The sequence below is a fragment of the Neomonachus schauinslandi genome, chromosome 7 (genome assembly GCF_002201575.2).
Source record: "Neomonachus schauinslandi chromosome 7, ASM220157v2, whole genome shotgun sequence".
Classification (NCBI taxonomy): domain Eukaryota; kingdom Metazoa; phylum Chordata; class Mammalia; order Carnivora; family Phocidae; genus Neomonachus; species Neomonachus schauinslandi.
Window position 1 is genome coordinate 84,243,007 of NC_058409.1, and position 24,114 is coordinate 84,267,120.

General features: G+C 41.4%; 1 protein-coding gene across 1 annotated transcript in view; it reads left to right on the forward strand.

Moving 5' to 3' along the window:
- The window catches only part of CAMK4 (calcium/calmodulin dependent protein kinase IV), a 201,352-nt gene extending 179,018 nt beyond the window's left edge, over nt 1-22,334 (forward strand). The window contains exons 8-11 of the mRNA XM_021698985.1: nt 11,234-11,309; nt 15,878-16,004; nt 20,351-20,503; nt 21,903-22,334. Coding sequence (XP_021554660.1) covers nt 11,234-11,309; nt 15,878-16,004; nt 20,351-20,503; nt 21,903-22,334 — 788 coding nt within the window. The remainder of the gene's footprint in view (nt 1-11,233; nt 11,310-15,877; nt 16,005-20,350; nt 20,504-21,902) is intronic.
- The last annotated feature ends 1,780 nt before the right edge of the window (nt 22,335-24,114 follow it).

Here is a 24,114-nt window from a genome sequence, read left to right on the forward strand (position 1 = left end):
AGCTATGGCCCTGCAGCTCTCAGTGCCAAGGATCCAGACCTTTTCTGTCTGGCTCTCGCATTCTTTAGCATGCATCCTCAGGGTCCAAAATGGCTGCTTGCAATCACTCATTACATCTGCATTCTATGTGACAGGAAGGGGGGAGAAAGAGTATACCTTTTCACAGTTAAATAGACTTGCTAAAGCTCCATGTCACTTCCGCTTATATCTTATTGGCCAGTCCTCAGTCACAGCCTCCACACTGCAGACTGGCAGTGTGGCCTGTGGCTGGACATGTTGGTGCCCCAAATGAATTCAGGGTACTTTTACTAAGTATGGGTATCACATTAGACAGCTCACTAGCTCTGCCACAGACTTAAAGAGTAGGATTCCCATTCCTAGGAAAAAACCCATTGAACTATGCCATGTTCCCTATAGGCATCCTCTTGTTTTGTTTTGTTTTGTTTTTATATATTTTCCTTAGAACTGTTAGCTGACAACCTGTCCATGACCCTTTCCTTCTAATGGTGCCATAGATATTTTCCCCTTTCTCTAATTCCTAGGTCCTTATTTATCGTCTTCCTGTATTTCTTTCATGCCTTCTTACTTCCAAGGCTATGAAGGAAAAAAAGAACCTCGAATTTAGTACCACATGCCAGATGGGGATGCCCATTTGTGAGTACTAACTGCTGACCAATCGATAGAAGCATTGAAAGAGAATTGATAAAAGAATGATAAAACAAAGTAAGGATTTCCCAAAAGAAAAAAGCTGATGGGCAATTTAGTAATCATTATCTAATAGCAAAAACTTAGTATTCCAAAGAGATAGGTAGGTTGGAGCAATTTTCTGAGAATTAGCAGCCTTAAAATGGGAAGTTCAGGAAGAGCTTACACTAGCATCCTTTCAGTGGCTTTGATAATAGTGGTAAGAGCAGTTCTTTCTTGCAGCATTACAGAATAGTCATTCTATGAGTGAATGATTCATTCATTGATAAAACGAACATTGGATGTCTAATAGACTCCAAGTTAGGCACTGAGATTACAAAAGTGAACACCATATGGTCTTGTCCTTCCAGGATTTCATGGGCTATTAAAGAAGAAATGCCCATATACAATAAATCAAAGTTTGTTATGGTAAGTTCTGTATTTGTCTGAGCTAAAGGCTTAAAGATACAGGGAGGAGGGAACAATACATCATCCCCAAAGAGGTTTTTACAGAGGAGGGCATTTGAGCTGGACTCTGAAGGTTGAGTAGGAGTTCAGCAAATGAAGAGGTAGCCACAGATAATCTTTGTAAGCAGGCAAAGGAAGAGAAAAGCCATAGAGGAGTGGTAGCATCTGGCAAGTTCAAGGACTGCTGGTTACTTTGTCATTTTACACGACTGCAATAAAGAGTCTTTGGTACAGAAGATACAGATGGACTTGGAAAGATAGGATGGACCATATTTTTTAAAATAATCTATAAATCAGGCTAAGGAATTCAGACTTGCTTTGGTAGATAATAGGGATCCAGCAAAGGTTTTTAATCAGGGTAATTATATTTTAAAATCAAATCTGTATCTTATAGATATCTTGATAATGACATTATGACAGATGGATTGGAGGGAGAAAAGAGATCAAAAGAAGACAAATTAGAAAGCTATTATAAATTCTCTTTCCTGTCCTTCTGATGTCAGAAATCTACATACTGGGTGCTTCAGTCCTCTAATAGCTTCTCAGAATAATGTATTTGATCTGTTCTACATCCAGTCATTTATTTTTAACTATAAAATGATTATAAAAATACTATTTCAGACCCTTGTCATTGCCATAAACAGGCCCATCTTACAGATAATGCCATCTAATAATGGAGGCTTATTTTCCATTTACTATTTATTTTTCCCCACAGATACCCACATCACCCTCGAGGCTACGTAATGGGGAAAGAGGGAATTGGTTGATTGAATGTGATCCATATAATCTTTGTGCTGTGCTGTAAGGTAGAGTCTCACCAGGAAGCAGTAATTTGCTATATTATAGGAAAAGGCGGAGAAAGCAGAAAGGAAGCCAGAGGTGGAGGGAGGAAGGATTCAGAGGGAAAAATAGAAGTGCTCTGTGGACTCTGAAGTGCTAAATATATGTGTGGAATTACTATTATGTAGCCTGGAATACTTAGGTGGGGAGGAAACTGCCCATTGATAGAATGAATTGGAAATGAGAGCCCAGTGCAAGACTGGTGGGAATCACTGTCATCCTCCAGAAAGCATGACTTACAGAGACTTTACATTTGACATGAAAAGCTATCTGGAGCCCATATAATTGATGGAGAGGAAGAGGTGTGAGCTTGTTTCCTTGCTTGTTATAAGGGTGATTACATCCCAGGTCAGTTATCCTCATGTACAATGGGTCTAGTTTCTACCTTTACTGGAAGGCTTTCTCAGGTACATCTTTTGAGGGAGTGGGTGTTTATATTTTATACCATCTGTCATTTGTCAGGAAATACACAAGTGAAAAGCCACCCATTCAGTTTCATTCATAGAACCTTTGCCCCAGGCTATTAATAACAGAGGGTTCTCCTATAAGTGAATTGCAAAAGAAAAATCACAGATGCTGTGTGTTTAAGCAAATTCCTCATTATTTCCTGGGAAATGTGCCCAGTTGAAAATAAACTCCAGGCCAGAAAATTAAAATCTGTGATCCAGATAAATGAAATCAATGAGTAGTGCTCGGAAATAACCATGAAGAGATTCTCCACATCTTGTTGTTGGGAAAAGAAATAGGTCTCAAAAAAACAACAACAACAACAACAACACCAAAAACAAAAAATCCATTAGGTCATGGCTCCTGATAAATGGACACAATGTATACAACCCAAATGTCTTGCCTGGTTTAGCTATTTAAGGCTCGAAGTCTGTGGTTGTTCACCCTACCCATGTCAATCACAGAAAGGAACAAAAAGCTGTTAGAGTAGAAAAGAAAACAGTATGGTAAAGGGTGAGATAAAAGAGTATTTCTGTCTAATACTAATTTCTAATTCCTAAGCTTAGTTAATTAAACTATGTATGTTCATATTTCATAGTTCTACCTGTCTATCCAAATTCTATTTGGAGGGTCTAGAAGTTGTTCAGAATTTATTTTCTGTTGGCATTTGCCAGGATCGCATAAGAGTGATAATCTTATGTTGTTCTCACATTGTTATGTTTTAAAGAAATAATTTCTTGTGTTCACTATACCAAAATTAAAGATAATTTCTCAACAGCCTGGAGTCAGACAGAAGAGATTTCTGTCTACATGAACACACACTAATATGACCAATGTAGGAAAATTTAAGTGAAGTAAAAGAAGTAAATCTAATAATCTAAAATATAAGCTTTCAGAATAGTTTCATAAAAGATGTCTTTTTGTTCATTTCTAGAGGACTAAAGAGCTAAAGTGAAATAAAAGTATTATATTATATTGGTAATCTAACCACCTAAGGGATGATCTCACCTGAGAATTAATGAAATATCCACAATGATGACTTCCTTTTTATAGTGAACTTAAGAAAAAAACAGAAGAGTACATAGTAAAATGTCAATTGCGTGGCCTGTAACTTAATGCTTGACAGGCTGGTGTGTGTACACGGGGTTCCTGTGGGGCTAGCCGACGATGGGAAAGAGCAGGGGATGTGAGACCAAGCAAGCAGAGAATGCTTAGCAGGTGGGTAAAACGTGCGTAGGTCCATCTCCCTTTTGCTACCATGGCCCTTCTTTCTCCCTGAGATAGGCTGTGTCACCAGCCACCATATGACTGTCCCAGGCACGCTTACAACACTTGATCCAAATGAACACGTGCCAGGCAAAGAAAAAAAGTGGGGCTGGGCACAGATACAGGAGTGGTGAGGAAAGGCCATAGATCATCTTGTTCTTGTCCCCAACAGGGACTCTGCTGGTGGAGTGCAGGCTTATTTTAAGCTGTCTTGGAAGTTTTTAAATCTAGAGGAAAATGAGCCTCTTGGGGTATTTGTATTGGTTTGGTACTGACCTAAACAAAGTGTATTCTGTGGAACTTAGTTGTGTAGATATTCAGTCCTTTTTTCATTTAATAAATATTTATTGAGCTCCTACTGTGCACCAGGCACTATTCTAGGTGCTAGGGATATAGCAATGAAAGAAACCAACAAAAGCTCCTCTTTAAGGATGGCAGGAGAAGACAAATTATAAACAAAATGAGTGTGTCAATGTATAGAAAGAGGTGATGATTTCTATGGAGTTGGGAAAGAGGATAGGAAGTGCTGGGAGCTCAGGCTGCCACAAACAGGCTGATCAGGGGAGGCTTCAGCGGAGAAGGGAGCAGAAGAACAAAGACTTGAAAGGGGTAAGGGAGAGAGCAAACCATGTGGATTCTAGGGAAAGAACATTCCAGGGAGAGGGGACAGAGCACACCAACCCTGCGGCAAGAACATGCGTTGGTGTCTCTAAGTCCAGGAAGGAGGCAGTGGGGTGGAGTGCGGTGACAAGGGGAGAAATAACGAGAGAGGACCAAAGAGCTCCAACTGGAAGGATAGAGTTCACATCTACTGAGATGGGCAGGACTTTGGCAGCAAAGGGGTTGGGGCTCGTTGATTTTGACCTTTGATATTTGATTTGGGGGCCTGTGAGAGATCCAGGTGGAGGTGACACGTGGGCAGAAGGATATATATGTTTGAGGTTCAGGAGCAGAGACATGGCTGTTGATATAAATGTGGGCCCTGTCAGCATATAGATGCTGTGTGAAGTCACGAGACTCTCCAGCATCCCCAAGGCAGAAAAAGAAACAACCCAGACTGATCCCGGGACAACATCCCCATCAGCAGGCAAGAGAGAAGGAACCACATTTATTATTCATAGAACATCAGATAGTGAAGGAAGCAGCATCACAGGACAGAATTAGGAATTAGGAATGGATACAGATATGGGATACAATTAACAAAACGATATTCTAACATCTGAAGCTGTTAGCAGTAGGAGGGGCTGCCTCTCTGGCTCAGAAACAGCCCTAGAGGCTGACTGACTCCTGTCTCAGGATTCGGGGCCATCAGCAAGGGGAGAGGAGGAAGAGTCGTGCTCATTTCTGTATCACCCAGCAGATATATGGTATATGGCATCAACAATATTACCACACAATCTCTCTATAATATATGTGTAAAAATGTGTTGAGGATTATGGCAAGCACTTAGTTCAATCCAAGTTAACCGAGTATATTCTGGCCTAAGATGCCTTATAAAATTGAGTCTAAGAAGATTGTCACCAACATCATCCTCCCACTTTTCATGTTCTCTTTGGTTTAGAAGCAGTCTTTTAATGTGCTGGTCATCCTTGGCTTCTGGGTCCCCATACCATAAATCATTTTCTGTGCTTACCTCTTTATGACCGTAAGCAACTACTTCCAGAACAGAACCAGCCGTGCCAGAGAATTCACAGCGCTGAGGACTCAGCTCTATTATTATACATGTGAGGGTGGAATGTAGGGGAGAAGCGGTCACAGGAAGGGTGACTGATGACAAGTGGGTAGGAGACTTGCTTAAAATGTATTCTTTGGGCCCTGAACACCCACAGAGTGTCCCATTTTAGAATGTTGTTGCAGAAAGGATATGCATAAAATAAAAATACTTCAAAAGAATTATTAGTGATAAGTAAGATTTATAGCTCCTTTAGAGAAAAACATGGTATTTGCCATACTTCACAGAGTTCAGAGTCCACGTCCATCACTTTATATCTGTATCTTCATATCCAAAAGAGATTCTTGCATGATGTTAATATTAGGATGAGTTGGGTTTATATACTGATACTCCACCTCATCTCACAGAAGTGGAAAGGCAACTTTTCAACAATTAATACCTCTTTGCTATTCCTAGGCCAGCATTCATCACAACTTTAAAGTGAGCAGGAGACCCAGTGTGATTAAGATTCAGAAAAAATAGTGATTACTCTAAGATGGGTGGGTTCTGTGGGATCATAGAAAAGTGAATTTCATAGAAATGAAACTTTCCCAGGGTAATAAAAATAGGTTGTGTTTATTTTTTCCTCTTCTGAAAGTACTTAGGTGTTTTCAAATATTTGATTTTCTCTTCAGGGTATTATTAAAAAAAAAATAAAAAGTAAGGTGAGGAAAATAAACAGGCTATCATTCTTCACCCATTTGTAAGATTTATACAAAGAGAAATATCATGCAATCTGTGTGCCAAGGAAGACTTTTTTAAACAGCTTCAATGAAAAATATTAAGTGCGAGTTGGATTGACTGCTGTTTGTGGTATAAAAAGATGAAGAGCCCAGGAAAATGGAAAAGATGTGTTAGAACATACAGTGTATCACTTGGGTTTCAAAACATCCTTCAAACTTCTTTCTTGCTCTACGCTAACAAGTCATAGCTAACCAAAGAGGCGGAGGCCCCAAATGCCTCCTCAGCCCTTCTCGACCTTTCACACTATGACATGGTAGCATGGAACTCTTCTGAGATTCACTGTAGTAAACTGACAAGGCTGCTCCTAGCCAGAGGCAACCCGTTCTGGAAACATCTCAACTGTATCCCAGTCTGATTCACACCTTCGTTACAACACAGCAAACTGCACTGGGACACCGCCTGTCTTCTCTGCTGTCAGAGCAAATACTGCACTTGACAGAGCTTCACATGTTGTGCCCCATTCTCGCCAATTATAGGCGACATGGTGACAAAGGACCACACGTGGTACGGATGCTGAGGAAGGCCCAGTGTAGCGTCTGCGCAGCTGTGGGGACTGCTGCTGTGCGCAGGGGGCTGCCCTGGCTGCATTCGCCTCTGGGTTCCTAGCCACGTTCACAACTGTAAGGGAAGAGAATTTCCAAACACTGTTCTTCTGCTTCAGAGAAGTCCCTCTTTCTCCTCCTTCCACAGTGCTCGCTCCTCAGAGGCAAAGTTTAGAGGGACTTCTAGATGCCGTGGACTTCTGTGGTCTCCAGAGAACTCGGAATTCAAGACAAGCCTGTACAAGATGAAATAGATTCTTTCCCCATATGTTTGGAATCACTAAAACAAAAGTCCTGACCGACTGGAATCTGCAGTTGGGCCTCGAGCTGCCTCGCAGGGGCTCATCTCAATGGGATGGGGCTGGGCTCCGGCCCCACGGGCACCCCAGTTCCTCGAGCCCCCTTGCCCCTGCCCGCCACCAAGTCTCTGCCTGTGTGCTTGCTCCAGCCAACCCAGTTGTCTCTTTCCTCATCCACTGCCCTCTCCCTTTGCCTGGTTAACTTCTCTAGTCCTTCACATCTCAGTTTAAACTTTGCTTTCTCTACTCACCTTCCCTGATCTTTCTGAGCAGGTCAGCCCTCTATTAGAGACACCCTCCCTCCAAGCGCTTCCACTTACCACTTTGCATTTCTTCATGTGGTTTTCTGGATCAATGTCTTCCTCCCCCACGAAACGGTGCGCTCCGTGATGGCAGAGACTTGTTCTCTTGAGCTCCCCATTACTCCCCCAGCACCACCTAACGCAGTGTCCGTCACACAGCAAGTACTTAATAAATAGTTCATGATTTGTTTAATGAGTGAATGAATGAACCTTCATTCACCTTAGTCTCCTTTGGATTTGTCTTTCTCAAAACAGTTAACAGTAGTTTGTCAGAAGTCTTCTGGTGAAGAATGCCACTCTGTAGTTTTAACTCAATAGGTTGGGAGGGATTGACAAAATGAACGTACAGTCAGTGACCAAAATCATCCCTCTGCTTTTCTCCTATGGCTTTAGGAAAAGAGGGGAAACCTAGCACCAGTGGTCTCTATCAGTGTGCCATGGGGCATACCCCATGCTTTTTATGTAGGACCATTCCTAGAACTGGTTACAGTGAATTTATTTAAGAAAATGAAATTCATCCCAGTCTGTGGATGGACCCTCAGTCTCTAGATGTTTTAATGGTACCATGATCTTATAAAAAACTCAGCACTCTGAGATCTAAGTGGGATATTGGTAAATAAACATCACTACAGTTGGAATTTTTAATATATATTTTATATTCAGTAAAAATTGCTTTTTAAAAAGCCAAGCCTGGTATCTTGGCAACTCTGAGACCATTTACCAAAATTATTCTTTGTTGGAGCTTGGAGGATGAAGTGTCCTGGGAGCTCTGTAGCATTTGGTGTTAATGAGCAATAACATAAAGGATAAGGTAAGTTTAGGAAGTGGTAGTAAACTTGGACCCACTTAGAAGACAGCCAGAAAAATCAATAAAGGATTATTGACTATTTTAGAAAAGATTATTCTAAATTATTTTAAATACCTGTTTAAAAACTGGATCACACCTTGAAATGATTTTCTCCCCTACTTCATTTTGTTTGTTTGTTTTGGCGATGAGGTGAGAAAAGACAGGAAGGATAGCTGACAGCGCTTATAGCATTAAAGGGCGAACCAGCTGATGTCTTTTCTTGAACTAAGTTGGAAGTAATCAACTATTTCTCACCTTAAGAAAAATTACGAATTTGCAGAATCCACCACAAGGACGTTTGATACCTAGGAGACTTGTAGTGCTGGTATGTTGGAGCCTGCAATTTATTCTAGAAATCTTTGGCTCTTGGAAAGGGTTCAGAAACATTACAAAAGTATGTTCTGCTGATCCTGAAGTCAAGGTCATGTTAACTAGCAAATATTTAAAAGTTACTGGTATCTGATTGAGTCTAGGTGCTTAGAGTTTGTTTCCCCTAAATTTTGTATTATGATTAATAAATATTATAAATTCTTTTTAAGAGAAACTTATTATGGAGGGCAAAAACATTCTATATTCCTTTTGTCTCAGTTAACTTCCCCAGGGAAAGTTTAGCTTTTCACACAACAAGCTTTGCCCACATTGCAGCCTAATAATGCCTTACAAGGAACCAAACTGCCTCTGGGGGGTAAGGTTGCACCCTGTGCTGGGAAGGGAGGTCAGATATTGCCATGTCAGGTAAGAAACCCAGATGCCCCGTAAAGTGGATTCAGAAAGAATTTTGTTCTGTGGTATTCAGTTCGTTTGGGGCCTTAGCCTGGGAGCTGTAAAGAATGCCAGAAAAACATCTGGCCTTTGCAACAGCGTGCTACTCTCTGGACAGCAGAGGAGGGCTGATTGCCATCCCTCGGGACAGGTTCCCACAGGGCAGCACACATTGTAGGCACTCCCGCAGGAGGAACGGGAGTGCAGCAGGTTCTGGAAGTAGAGTGCAGGTCCTCTCTTTTTTTTTTTTAAAGATTTATTTATTTATTTATTTGAGAGAGCGAGAATGAGAGAGTACATGAGAGGGGGAGGGTCAGAGGGAGAAGCAGGCTCCCCGCCGAGCAGGGAGCCCGATGTGGGACTCGATCCCGGGACTCCAGGATCATGACCTGAGCCGAAGGCAGTCGCTCAACCGACTGAGCCACCCAAGCGCCCCAAGGTCCTCTCTTCTTGTGTACACGATCCTTCTACTAATATCACAGTGACTAGCAGCTTAAAACTCAGAGTAAACTTGGAAATCAGCTAACCCAATTCACTTAGATTTTAGAGGTAAAAACAAGTCCCAGAAAATGTAAAAGACTCTCCCCAACATATGTCTGTATGTTTAAATGTCCATGTGGGACTTGATAGCACTTCACGGACGGGAAGACCGTGGGGAAGGACTAACAGTACAAAGTGTGCATGAGTTCAGCTGCCTGACTGGAATACCTCTCTGCGGTGTAGACAGCGGCAGCCGCCCTCCTGACAGTGGCGGCCTAACCTGAGTTTCCTTTGAACTCTGATGAGCAAAGCATTTGCAAGTGGGAGTTCAGTGTGGGGGCCCAAAGAAACCCCATATGGGGCCAGATTGCCCTGGAAAAGAAAAACTAACCTGACAGAGTGAACGGTGTTGGCAATGAGCGTGCATTTTTCTTAATCATGCTAATTAAATCTTAAGAGGAAAAATTTCTAGGAATAATGTGCCTATAGATGAGAAAAACTTCTTGGCCCCAGATACCGTGCTTTAGAGGGTGAATCTTGCTGAATGGCTGCTTGGAGTGTTACATTGCCCACTCTCATTTCACTGTATGGGCTCTTCATCTCCTGTATTTTATGTAACTCAATTTCTGCAGGGAAGAGAATATCCTGATTGCAAAAGGATGGGGGGTGGGGAATAGTATGGGAAGACACCAGTGGAAAATCCACTGTGTTCCTTCTTCTAAGTCACATCCAAAGTCCCAGGAGGATAACTTCCTTCCAGAGCTCACTTTGACAGTCTACACTGAATATGACATGCCCAGCCTGCATAGACAGGGGATCCAGCTTCCTTGCTCTCCTGCTTCCAGCTGGAAGGAGGAGTGTGGTGCCCCATCCCCAAAGCCTCCCTCAAGGAGCCCTCAGCATCCATCAATCAGCTCCTTCCTCGGGGACCCCACTGACACCTACAGCACTTTTGTTCAAAATAGAAAAAGGCCACTCTAGGCTATAGGTCTGAGCCTTATTTCTGCATGGATTGTAAAGCTCTCACTTCTTTTTTTTTTTTTTCTTCCTTGTTAGTTAGACAAACAACACCTCCAATTCTTGGTGCAAACGATTGGACCCAGTATATGCTCCATTTTCACAGCTCCAACATAATACCAACAGAAAAGGTCTCATCATTCTATACTACAGGGCTGTTTCATGGCTAAGAAGACCTTCCATTTTCACAGTGGTGAGCAGGGCGAATAGGAGCAGGCTTGTTGTGCACAGAGAAGGCCCCTTTCTCCATTCATAATCCCAGACTGACTGGGGACAGCTGCCCTCAGGTGACCTCCATGTAGTTCTCAGTGCTAGGGCATGTGCCAGGGCCCCTTCAAACTCTTGTTCCAGCCTCCCAGCACTCGAGGCTTCTCAGTCCTTCCGACTGTCTGCCCTGCTCCCTGTCCTGTACACGGTCAAATACACCTGTGCATCGATGCTCCGTGCTCCAAGCAGATCTAGATCTCAAGGTAGCATCACTGTGCATTTTCCCCCTTACTCTGCTGAACTTGTCTTTCTTTCTTTTCTGCATACAAAACTCCCTTTGAAGTAAGGGATCTTTTACAACAGATCTGATTGGAATGATGTTCCAATATAGACTATCAAAGATAATAGCTTTGCACCCCAAACACACAAAGACTTTTAATTTCTCCCACTAAAATAGATGTTAAGAACTGTAGTCCCCTACTTTGGTTTGGGGGGACAAAATTGATTACAAAACTGTTCTGAACTTTCTGTTAATTAATTCTTACCTGTTGCTTGTTATTGAGATGTAAATGTTAAGTTTAAAGTCCGATTTAACACAATATTCATTCTTTCTGCAGCACCTGAAATTCTTAGAGGCTGTGCCTATGGACCTGAGGTGGACATGTGGTCTGTAGGAATAATCACCTACATCTTGTAAGTGAAGAAAAGCAATCTCTATGGGTACTATTTGCCTTTGCTGTATATTTCTTAGGTACTTAGAGTCCTCATAAAAAGCAAGATTACTTTTTGACTTTTGTAATTTTCTACAACATACTAAATGTAGTTAGTGATAGACTTTTTTGAAAACAAACATTGCGTTTTCTTCTCTGATTTTCCTGGGGCCAGACTTTCTGTCCAGGGCTTTTCTACACCTCATTCTGCAGTGCAATGTATAGCAGATTTGGGGAACAATTCACTATTTGATGATAGTAACGAATGTGAAACCCAAGTCCATCTATTTAACTTGCCCTTGTTTACTTATTTACATCTTGTCAAAATACAGTATCAGTCCTTTTTAAAGGGCAAATGGCTATTTAATCTCCTAAGCAATTCCAGACAGGGACATTTCTTGTCAGCAGTGTTTTTAATGCAATTTGGCTATCAGTTTTGTTTTCTGTCTCTGTTAGGTCCTCAAGGACCTTGAGTTTAATACCCTAAACTCAGAGAAACCTTTTTCCTGGTAGAAAAAAGATGAGCTAAATCTCTCATTCTCTGGTATCCCCAATGCCATTCCTGAGCTTCTGTCTACTAATAAAAAAAGGGTTTCAGGAAATTTGCCAAAGAGTTGATGGAATTGCCGAGGAACATGAGGAAGATAAGCAAGAAGGACTGAGGAGTGTCTGGAAGACTGCCGAAGAGCAGCCATAGAAGCAAGATATCAATGAGCTCCAGAGTTTAATTCAAAACAAGTAGATTTGGTTGCCATTTGGAGGACACTGCATAATTACTTGAAATCTGTAATATTCAAAACTATAAAGAGACTTTAGAGGGTATAAAAGAAAATATATTAGTCGGTCAGGCTGATACAACAAACTACCACAGGCTGGGTGGCTTCAGCAACAGACATTTATTCCTCGAAGTTCCAGAGGCTGGAAGTCTGAGCTCAGGGAGCTAGGAGGTCCGGTCCTGGTGAGAGCTCTCTCCCTGGCTTGCAAACATCTGCCTCCTTACTCGTTCCCCATATGGCAGAGAAAGAATGTAAGCTCTTTGGTATCTCTTCTTCTAAGGACACTAATCCCATCATGAAGTTGGCCTACCCTCATGAACGCATCGCATCGAACCCTAGTTACCTCCCAAAGGCCTTATCTCCAAATACCATCACATGAGGACTTCTCATCATAGGAATTTTAGGGAGACACAATTCAGTCCATAGCAGAAAGAGGTTTGGGATTTTTTTTTTAATTTAATAGTGATCTTAGAAAGTGCAGTGTCTAGGTAATAAGGGCTAGAAGGAAGGTAACTAGGGTACCCCCAAACAAATTAGTAAACTCTAAGTTCACCTGGGTATATTCAGTCATCTGTAGCCAAGACAAAAATGTTTAACAAGCAACCCAGTAAATAGCCATCTGCTACGATGTAATGTCAAAAGATAGTTTCAATGTTGAATTCCTTGTGTATCCAGAATATACTAAAGCTTGAAAAGCATTTGGAGAGGTAGATAACCATGTTTTTTCTTAGGAAAGTGCAAAACTGTTAGATAATGTGTTTGCCATCCTAAGTGCTTAATTCATTAAAATGAATTCCTGAGGCCACATCATGGAATTCCTTCAGCTTACATTTGAGATCACTTCCATACTGGGAAGAAAATGTTGGCTCCTGAATTAGGTAGGTGACGTCAAATGAAAAACCGAACCATGCAAATAATGCATCAGATTTGCCCCTAAAATGTGCCCAATCAATTGCAATTTCATGCTGAAATGTGATGGGAGGGGTGTGGGGGGGAAGCATTAAGGATGTACAAGAACTCAGAGAGACGGAGAAACTACATCACATTCACCCTGAACACCTGAAATATGGAATGAATAAAATTCCATGACATGGTCACTGACCAGGGAAAATGAAGAGAAAAAAATGTGATTGTTGGAGAAACATCTTATCATAGCCCTGAAAATAATTTTAAAAGTCTGCCAAGGACCTGGGGCTCCTGGGTGGCTCAGTTAGTTAAGCATCCAACTCTTGATCTCTGCTGAGGTCTTGATCTCTGGGTTGTGAGTTCAGGCCCCACGTTGGGCTCTATGCTGGATGTGGAGCCTACTTAAAAAAAAAAAAAAAAAAAAAAGTCGGTCAAGGTCCTTTCCCTTGGTTCACTTAAGGTCATTAATTAATAGTTGTTCGTTCAAAGTACGCAGTGGTAGCTCCCAAATGAAAATATATTATCAGTGCTGCTTACAACTAATGTCCTTTAGTGCTGGCCTCACTTCTGTCAGCCCCTAAGCCCAGGGTGGTTTTACCTAATCTGTAGTTCATTAATAACTGATGAAGTCCACCAGGCGAGGTTCACTGGGACACTTCTCCAAGATCGTGCCATTGGACCTATATATCTCCTTTATTATTATTAGAAGTTCCATAAGGCTATTTTGTGCTATGACCTTTCTATTTCTAAGGATGACAGTAGACTGGAAATGAAAGCCATTTTGTTGTTTCTCACAGAAATTCTGGCCCCTCTACCTTTTACACCTAAACCCTTTGTACCTACTACAGACAAAAGCAACTACTACAATGCTCAGCTCAGAATCAGAATCCGATGACATCAGAGATTCAGCCTCTCTCTCTCACCTTTCAACACTATAGTTCTGCCCATTGGCTTGGAGGTTCCCTTAGTATACATTCACACTTCAGGCCTGGATAATCCTAATATCCTCCTAAACTATCATTGTCATCATTCAAATATTTCCATGTCTGAAGGCTTTTTGCACCGTGTGTGTGTGTTGCTCTATGTCCCATGGCTTCCATTTTTGGCATTTCAGGCTATGACATAAACTTCTTACTTCCGTCACCAGTGCACACATTTACAGGCATGTTTGAGAAGTGAGAAAGGCATCTGAGCACTGTACCTTCTGAACTGTCATGTTTCTTTCTAGATTTCCAGAAGGGGAAACATAAGAGTTTCTTAAACTAAGCCTGGAACGTTGGCTAATTTCTCCATTACTAACAACAATAGGCTATATTTTTCTAGTGCCGTGGATGGCACAGGACGGCCAAGTAAGGCTGAGCTACCTCCTCGTCAAGGTGTGGACCTGGGCTCCCTTCTCTCCTTATGCGGCAGCAGGATTCTGTGTGTAGACTGCTGCAGTGGGACAGGAAGATTCCCTAGTCTGCGACTCAGCACTGCCAAGCCCCGTCTTTTCCTGGCTGGCTCCAGAATATTTTAAAAAAGACAAAGACTCTCCCAACAGGGTGTTCCCTGAGCAAAGGATGTGAGAAAATGCTTCTCTGTAGAAACCCACTGCACTAGGATACACTCAAACATTTCATGCTCTGCAACAACCCGACCAGCTTGAAGGAAGAATTTGGGAGAATGTTTTTTAATGTGTTCATTCTTTTCCCCCCATTTTTTCTTCAGTGCGACACATGCCCTGGGAGGGACTTATTATTTATAGTCCCCTTTCGATCCCTAGTGATTTCAGAACCTGTACCTGTCTGTAAACAGTGGAGGCTTTGGTGGGCCCCAACCGGCAACTCACTTTTCCTCTCTCCCTTTACGATGCCAGAGATGATGCTGTATTTCTCTTCTCCCACTTTCCCCATTCATTTATAGGCTGACCCTCTAGTGGAAAATGAAGGTGAACGTGGGTCTTTAAGACGGACAGAAGTGAGGGTCACACACGAGGCTGCGCAGACGCTAGCTGCTCATCTCTGTTGGCTTCATGTGTTCCCTGTGTCAAGTTTTAAAAGGCCATTTCCTGACAAAAGTCTTACTTCCTGTCTTTGTTCACTCTGAAATTCAAACTGGAGTGGGATGGAAATCTAATACTTGACTCATTTCTATGGAGGAATTCGGTGAATAGGGCTGAATAAAAATGACTGAAAAATCTTTTCTGTCTACCTCTTAATTTCTTTATTCTCAAAAATCCTAATTCTTGGGTGCCTGGGTGGCTCAGTCAGTTAAGTGTCTGCTTTCCGCTCGGGTAACGATCCTGGGGTCCTGGGATCGAGCCCCACGTCCTCATCCTAGGGCTCCCTGCTCAGCGGGGAGCCTGCTTCTCCCTCTCACTCTGCCTCTCCCCCATTCATGCTCTCTCTCTCACTCCCTCTCTCTCAAAAATAAATAAATAAATAAATAAACAAACAAATAAACAAATGCTTAAAAAGCTCAGGAAAAAAAAATCCTGATTCTTCCACTTCATAATAAATTGGAACTCTAATCAATCTGTCTTCTCAATTCCTGGTAAGAAAATTCCGCAGAAAGTCATTAGCATGGTGCCTATAATAACGTTAGCTATTATCCTTATTGTTGTTTTGTGTCATAATTATTGATGTTATTATAAACTCTTTGTAGAAATTCTAAGTCGGTTTGGTATCTGTTATTACTGCCAGAGGACATGATTGTGTATTTATACAGTCAAAAGTGAACTGTAACAAGGCAGTTACACACTTGTGCTGAGTAGACTTGCATTCATAACAGGAAGCTTGGAAAGGACAGTCTGGAATTTCTGCAAAAATTTGATGAGATATATTTAGGCTTCTAAAGACATTTTATTCCCTATCTTTTGTCCTTCTAGACTTTGTGGATTTGAACCATTCTATGATGAAAGAGGTGATCAGTTCATGTTCAGGAGAATTCTGAATTGTGAATACTACTTTATCTCCCCCTGGTGGGATGAAGTATCTCTAAATGCCAAGGACCTGGTAAGTGTGACCAAAACAAAATGAAGTAAAATCTTCACATTCATTTTTAACTAATTAATGGGCAGTGTCCTTTTTAAAATTTGCCCTTCTTAATAATTGTATTTTTAATAAAACAGTGCACATAATGCATTTTTCTTGTAGATCATGAAAAACAGATATGCTTGACTCATCACTTGCTGAATTACCACAACTTAAAAATTACTGCAGTATTAGTTAGTGAGATTTTACCACCTAGTCAATGTAGAATCTTGCTTTTGAAGCCAGCTGTACTGAGTGAATTCAAACATAATTTAGAATTCCATTTTAACAGGGCTTGCCTAGATTACCTAGATTTGATTATACTTTGAATAAAACAACATTGCATCTTGAAAGGTTCAAACTTACTGAAATATCGCAATATTAGCACAAGTCCCATCATGCCTTACTGGCATCATAAACAAGTTACACACTACTGATAGTTCATTTTATTTGGTTTTTTGTTTGTTTTACTTGGGTTCTTGCTTAAGCTAACATTGAAGTTTGTTTGCATAAAGGAAAGACATACATTCTGGGGAGATGGCCCACCTGTTCTAAAATAAAGGGGATATTAACTTGGGATGAAAACATTACCCATCAATCGTCTAGAGAAAAACCACACAGAAATAACTAAAAACTGTCTTTTGAACCACAAAAGCTAGCTCTCCAAGGGATCTTATGAGTCATCTAGTCTTTCCTTCATTTTAAAGTTGAGGGTGCTGGGGGCGCCTGGGTCACTCAGTGGGTTAAGGTCACTAAGTCGGCTCAGGTCATGATATCAGGGTCCTGGGATCGAGCCCCACATCTTTGGGCTCCCTGCTTCTTCTGCCTTCTTCTCCCTCTCCCTCTGCCCCTCCCCCCTGCTCGTGCTTGTGTGTGCGCACGCGCGCGTGCTCTCTCTCTTAAATAAATAAGTAAAAAAAAAAAAAAAAAAAAAATAGAGTTGAGGGTGCTAAAGCCCAGAAAGGTGAAATGATTGTCCAAAGTCACACAGCTTCCCAGCAGAATGAATGATCCAGGTTTCCAGCCAATGCTCTTTTCCCTCCAAACATTTCCTCTTTCCCATCCATGTTCTTTCATGGAACAAACCCCCGTAGACCATGACTTTTCAGTATGGCCAGGCAGAGAGGCAGTGTGTCCTCCCAACTCCTCCCACAAGTCAGGCCACCTCTTGAAGCCATCCACTCCCCTCCATTCCACCACCACTGCCCCTGCCGGCCCGCCCCGGCCCCTCCTGCCCGACCTGTGCCACAACCTCCCCCCCCCCCACCCCCTGTGGCCTTCCCGCCGCCTCCACACAGGATCCAGAGGAAGGGCCTAAGAAATAAATCACATCCTGTCACTCTCTTGCTCTGAGGCTCTTAGGATAAAATCCAAAATCTGTAACCAGATCTACATAGCACCACCTAGGCTGGTCGGGAGTCTGTCGCCCTGCCCATGCTACCCATTTCACAGCCCTGTCCTCTGATGGGCTTCACTCCAGGGCACCAGACCCACCAGTCCCTCATCAGGGTAGCTCAGGATTGGGCCGTTACCCTTTCCTCTGCTTTGTACTATTCTTCCCTCCTTTCTTCCTCTCTCTCTCTCTCTCTCGCACACACACACGCACACGCACACACCCCTCTCGCATGGGTGAGTCTTACTGTCAAGCCCTAGTTGCCTTTGACATCCTCCTGGTGGCCTTGTCTGTCCCCCGCCCCAACAGTCCTTCCTTCTCACAATTGCTTTGTTCCTTCTGCCACATTGTTCCGTTGCCCCCTGGACTTACTCTTTCATGATGGTTGTGACTTATATTTACTTGTGGGAAGAACTTCCTTAGCTAGATTGTAAGTTCTGGGAGAGGTCGAGGCATGTGTGCCCAGAGCTTAGTACCATTTGGGCGTATAGGACAGACTCAACAACTGTTTTTTGAATGAAACGATGAATCAGGAAGTAGACCATGGATTTTTAAAGTCTGACGTATCTGGATTCAAGAGCCCTCTTGGTCATAACCTAGAGGTGTGACCTGGGGCTTGTTATCTAATCTCTCTGCTTTAGTTTTCTTTTCTGGGATGATCCCAGTACCTTTCTCTAAATTGCTGGGAGACTTAAGGGCTATAATGCAGGTTAACTGACTACCGCCAACGAACTCCCTAACAGTTCCTTTATATAGCCCTCCTTCCATTTCTTTGATCGCTAATAAAAATCAAATGGGTACAAGGGTTAGCTGTGGTATGCCTTCATTCAGCTAAATCTTACCTTTGGGCTAATATATTTATAAAACTTCAGCACTAAAGGAATCCTTGAGTACCACAGATGTGTACCTATCAGCAGCACCCACATCTATTCTGAAATCAGCAGGGGAACAGTGCAGATGAGTGGTAGGGTCAGGTTGTAAGGGGGGCTGTAGGATTATGGCAAGGCTTTAGGGTTGAATCTTCACAAGGTCACGGGGCTCTCTGACCTTCAGCAAGTTTAACAGTTCAGTGCATCCATATCTTCAGATGCAAAGATTAACTCTGACAGGTGGGAATTTGGGGGCACATACTGACTTTCAGTAAATTCTTCATATTTTCACGAGGAGGAGGATGGTAATGATGAGGAAGATGAGGATGATTGGAAAATGGGAGGGAAAGATCTCATTGTGAATTGTTAAGGATTAGGTACCATTTGTACGAAATTATTAGGACATGTATCCCGCAGGTGACAGCTGTGACTGCAATCAGATTTTTATTTACTGCTCTGCATTCATTTTCCTTAATCATCTGTACCTCCCACCACCTCCTCTCAGATTTTTAGCATAAGCAGCCTCACATCTCTGCCCTCTACAAATTATGTTTCTCTACCCCAAACACACATTTCTTTGCAACTTCTGCAGAAAAGAAGTAAGAGGAGAACCAGATATTTGTTCTTCATTTGACTTACTGCCTGATTGTGGTAGCCTGTGCTCAGTTCTTGTTAGCTTAACAGAGTTAGAAAAGACCTTAGGCCTTACATCACCCATAGCCCCCATCTGCCACATGGGCAGATGAAGGCCAGAGGGGTGGACTGCCCTTGGAGGCACTGCGGTGTAGTGGCCACAAGATGAGCTCTGAGGTAAGACAGACCTGAGTTGGAACAGAGCCTCCACCAGTTACAAGTTGTCTGGCCTTAGTTAAGGCACTAAATTTTTCTGAGCTTCCTTCCATCCCTCATTTATGAATTGGAGCTAATTGTTCCAAGTTGATAAGGTTATGGAAAGAATTACACAAGTTTTTAAACATTTTTATATGTATGTAGGAATGTATTTACAAAGGAATTAAGGTGGAAAAGAGATCATATAAGAAAAGGGCCTAGGAAAATGTCCATAGGCACTCAATTCATATGTCGGTCTTTGTCCAGACTCACAAAAGTGGGTAAGAGATGTAACTAGAGCTTGAACGTGGGCCTCCTAACTCTTAATAGTCTCTACCTCATTCCAGGTCACCCCTTCTGAGCGCAGGGCCAGGGATTATTTTGGTTATTGATCTTCCTGGCAGTTTATTATCTGCTCATTCTCAGGGGTCAACCTCCCAGAATGGTCTGCCATGGTTTGAATTTAGTCCTTTAAACAAATCATACCCCTAAACCACTGACACCATTTTACTCCAGCACTTGGCTTATTCCTTCACAACCTTCAAGGTATTAGAGTGAATTTTATCACAGAATGATGGGATAAGCATAAAAACTATACTATCTCTTTGTTGCCATTTAATCCCCACCTATGGGACACCTGGGTGGCTCAGTCGGTTAAGCGTCTACCTTCGGCTCAGGTCATGATCCAAGTGTCCTGGGATCAAGTCCCGCATGGGCCTCCTTGCTCAGCGGGGAGCCTGCTTCTCCCTCTGCCTGCCACTGCCCCCGCTCATGCTCTCTCTCTCTCTGTGACAAATAAATAAAATCTTTTTTAAAAAATCCCTACAGAAAGCATGATGAATGCACGATGGTTCCATCCCCATTGAGATGCATCCGAAATTCTAAATCTAACTGGTGCTAAGTACAGCCTAGAATTATTCAGATGCTGGTTCTCCTTCAAAGAACTTCCAGTCCACAGGCAACCAAGAACCTGTTTCTTTGACCTCCCTTGGAAAGCCGCCTGCCGGTCTGGCCTCTCAGGTGGCACACACCACTGTCTTCTCAGACCCCCTCAGCGACTGCTATCTGAAGCTATCCTTACAGTGACCACTGAGGGCTTAAAAGCTTTTTTTTTTTTTTTTTTTTTTTTAATGTATAGTTAGTGGTACTGCTAGGAAAATAGAATAAAACCTAAAAGTTCACAAGCTGGGTCACTATAAAAATCTCCCTAAGAAATCTATGGTTCTTCATCATTTCAGGTCAGAAAACTAATTGTTTTGGATCCTAAGAAACGGCTGACTACCTTCCAAGCTCTCCAGCATCCATGGGTCACAGGTAAAGCAGCCAATTTTGTACACATGGATACTGCTCAAAAGAAGCTCCAAGAATTCAATGCCCGGCGCAAGCTTAAGGTAAGATATGTTTTGTTTTGCTCTGTTTTGTTTTGTGTGTGTGTTTTTTTTTTTTAAATCTCTCTCTCAGCTTGAACTATTAAAGATAATTCCATTTATTCTTCATCTAATATTATTCATCTTCTGTGGTACCAGGGAAAATCCTGCCTTGAAATCCCAACAATACTGGGGTAAAGCCACTAAGGGTCATGTTATTCTCTCATAAGAACTCATTGTTAGTAAAGGGAAATATGTTATAGGTTGAGATTTACTCACCAAATATCTGATCACTGCTTTTCATTTAATTAAGACTGAACTGCTTAAACAGCATTGCTCAGGAAACTGATACTTATTCAGAAAGTTGCCTTCTTTCTGAATATGTGAAAATTGGGAAACTTTTTTAAAAACCTATATTTTGTAATTACATAAATAAATTCCCACACTTGATAAAAATTAAAATACAACTGACCTTTGAACAACACTGGGGTTAGGGGCACCAATTCCTCAACACAGTTGATCTACCTATAATTTCTGACTCCCCAAAAACCTAATCACTAATAACCTACTGTTGACTGGAAGCCATTACCGATAGCAGTTGATTAACACATATTTTGGATGTTATATATATTATGTGCTATATTCTTAGAATAATACCTAACTCTTTCTCAATGTTCTGGGTATTTCTAGGCTACACACTTTGTGAGTTTTTTCAATTGTTACAGACCTCCAAAAATTTTTTTCAATGTGTCTGTTGAAAAAAATCTGCACATAAGTGGACCCTTGCAATTCAGACCCATGTTTTCAAAGGTCAACTGTAATTCACATGATATAGAAAATTACCCAAAATATATCTTTGTATAGAATATATATGGAATATATATTAGATAAGATTTTCTCTTACATAATGGTGTTTAGGACTTACTATAGCTGCAGAGGATTTCAGAGAACAGCTGAGGGTCAAAAATAATGTTCTATTCAGCCATCTCTTACAGGCTGATAAAGACTAAATAAACCTTAAAGGTTGTGTGGTCAAACTGATTTGAAATACCTTGGATTAAATAACCTTGACTTACCCCAGGACTTCTCAAACAAACTTGACCATGGAATTCTTTTGTTGCATAATACTAGTGTTCCATGAAAGACTTTGGGAAACAAAGTCCAAAATATTTGCAAACAGGTAATCCAGGGGCAAACACATTTATCCAAGCTTTCACTTGTCCAGATGATTAAATACAGTAGGCTTGAGATTAAAAAAGATTTTGCTGTTCATCTCCAGACAAGTTTTCATTCAACCATCTTGGAATATATTTTGAACATATAAAACAGATACAACAAAATCCCTAAACGCAAAGCTGAGATTGAACTCTGATTCAGGACTGGAAGTGGAAATAACACCTGACACTTGTCTGTTTCCAATCAGGCAGCAGTGAAGGCCGTAGTGGCCTCTTCCCGGCTGGGCAGTGCCAGCAGCAGCCACGGCAGCATCCAAGAGAGCCAGAAGGCCAGCCAAGCTCCGGCTCTGACCCAGGATGGCAGAGAAGATGTTAAAGCTATTTCGGAAGGAGAGAAAGCTCAAGGAGGTGGGGCCCAGGTGGCAGTTGAGGGGGCAGAGGCTGAGCTGATGAAGGTACAGGCCGTAGGGGAAGTTAAAGATGCTGATAGAAAGGCTACCAACATGATGCCCAAGGCACTAGAGGATGGGATAAAGGCGGTTGACCCGGAAATAGAGGAGGGCCTAATAGAGGAGAAGTTGAAGACCATGGAGGAAGCAGCAGTCCCCAAAGAAGGGCAAGAAAACCCGGCTCTGGGATTTGGAGCTCAGCAGAATGACATGATCCTGCCAGAATACTGATTTGGCTTCTTTCCAAACTGGAAGCCAAATTCTGGCACTTTATGCATTTTGTCCTTCAAGGAAGGTGTGGAAGCATGATATGCACTATAGTGATTCTGTTTTTTGAGGTGCAAAAAAAAATACATATCTATCAGTTGGTAATCCTAAATTCATGCATGTGACTGCTTTATGAAAAAATAGTGTCTTCTATGGTATGTAATGGATACCTAATGCCGAGGAGTTAAATTTGAAATTGCAAGTAAACACAACATTTAAAAACATACATGTTCAGGGACCAGTAGCACACGTTGAAGTAACTAGTGAATTGTTTTTGCTTTGAAAACCTAGTCATCATAATCCTTTGGATTTCTTCATAAAGCAGTAATTCCTTTGGACTCTTGCTTAACTAATATTAGGTAGTACTCTAAGACGTGTTCCCATGGCATTCACAACACCATAGTTTTCAATGTGCTCAAACTGTCCAATGTGTTCAAACTGTTTACAAGGAGATGGTTACAGGTTAGTTTTATGATACATACAAAAAAAAAAAAAAATTCCCACTTAAAATGGTAAGAAATTGAAGCATACATAAGGGCCATGAAACAAAATGCCCTTAAAGCTTGTGTAGACAACGCTTTCTTATTTTGTCCTTATTTATACACACTATATTACTAATAACCAAAAATGTTCTATCACAAAATCCTGCCATTTTACAATCCTGTAGAAAGCATTTTACAAACTCATGCTGAGGGATGTATTCCTTCCTTCCCCTGCTAATACAGTTTCTTTCTCATGGACAACACTTAAGGTGGGCTAAAGAAATTGAGGGAAGAAAAGGAGCTAAGCCCTGGACTTATTCTCACAAAGGTTGACTGTTTGTCATTTTCAGATAAAATTGGATTTATTCATGAGTTTCTACAGCTTTAAAGACAGTGACATTTTTATGGATAAACTCTACAATTACCAAGTTTCAGATTTTTAGAAAAATCTACCCCAGAGGCTGGTGCCAAAATGTCTGAATAGAGTGAGAATAATATTCCATTATAAGATCGTTCATTACTGATTTTACTAGATTAAGGAAACTTTTGTTTATGAAAGTCCTTTTTTCCTTCAGTTGATGGTTATCTAGATACATTGCTTATGAACTAAAGATATTTCTGAAAATCTGTTATATCTTTTTTTCATGCTTGGAATAGAAGTGCCCAAATTTTACAATGTAGTTTTTAGTTTCCATGCCAAGAAATTTAGGACAGTGCAACATTTTATTCACCTTAAAAAAAAAAATGAAAAGAAAGCAATGATTTCAAATCAGACTCATGAGAAGCTGTAACATTAGACCTAATACTTCACCGTGATGTTTTTCAAAGTATTTTTCTTTGATTTCCATATGAACACTTTTCCGCTACAGAAATCACACTTAAATTCCAAGTACCTCATATTTATTTCTAGTTTGAGTTGAAGTGAACATTTTTATCGATTTATGCCTCACATTTTAAGTTTTCCTCAGTTTTAAAAAAGGATTGTTCTCAAAGACCAAAACGATGGAGAGTAAAAATGACTGTCACAGAAAAATCCTCATCAAAAAAGATCTTAAATTCTTTTGGCTCTTCCTCAAAACTATGAAATTGGAAAATGAAATTAAATCTCCGGTTCCTGGGGGGCTACTGGACCTTGGGAGACATTCTGCTTTCCAAGTGCAAATCTTCCTTTACTACTATTCTCGTGAAAAGAAAACAAGGTAGGACTTCTCATCACCCATAGTTTAGGGGCCTGGCAGGTCACCAACATGGACAGAGGAAAA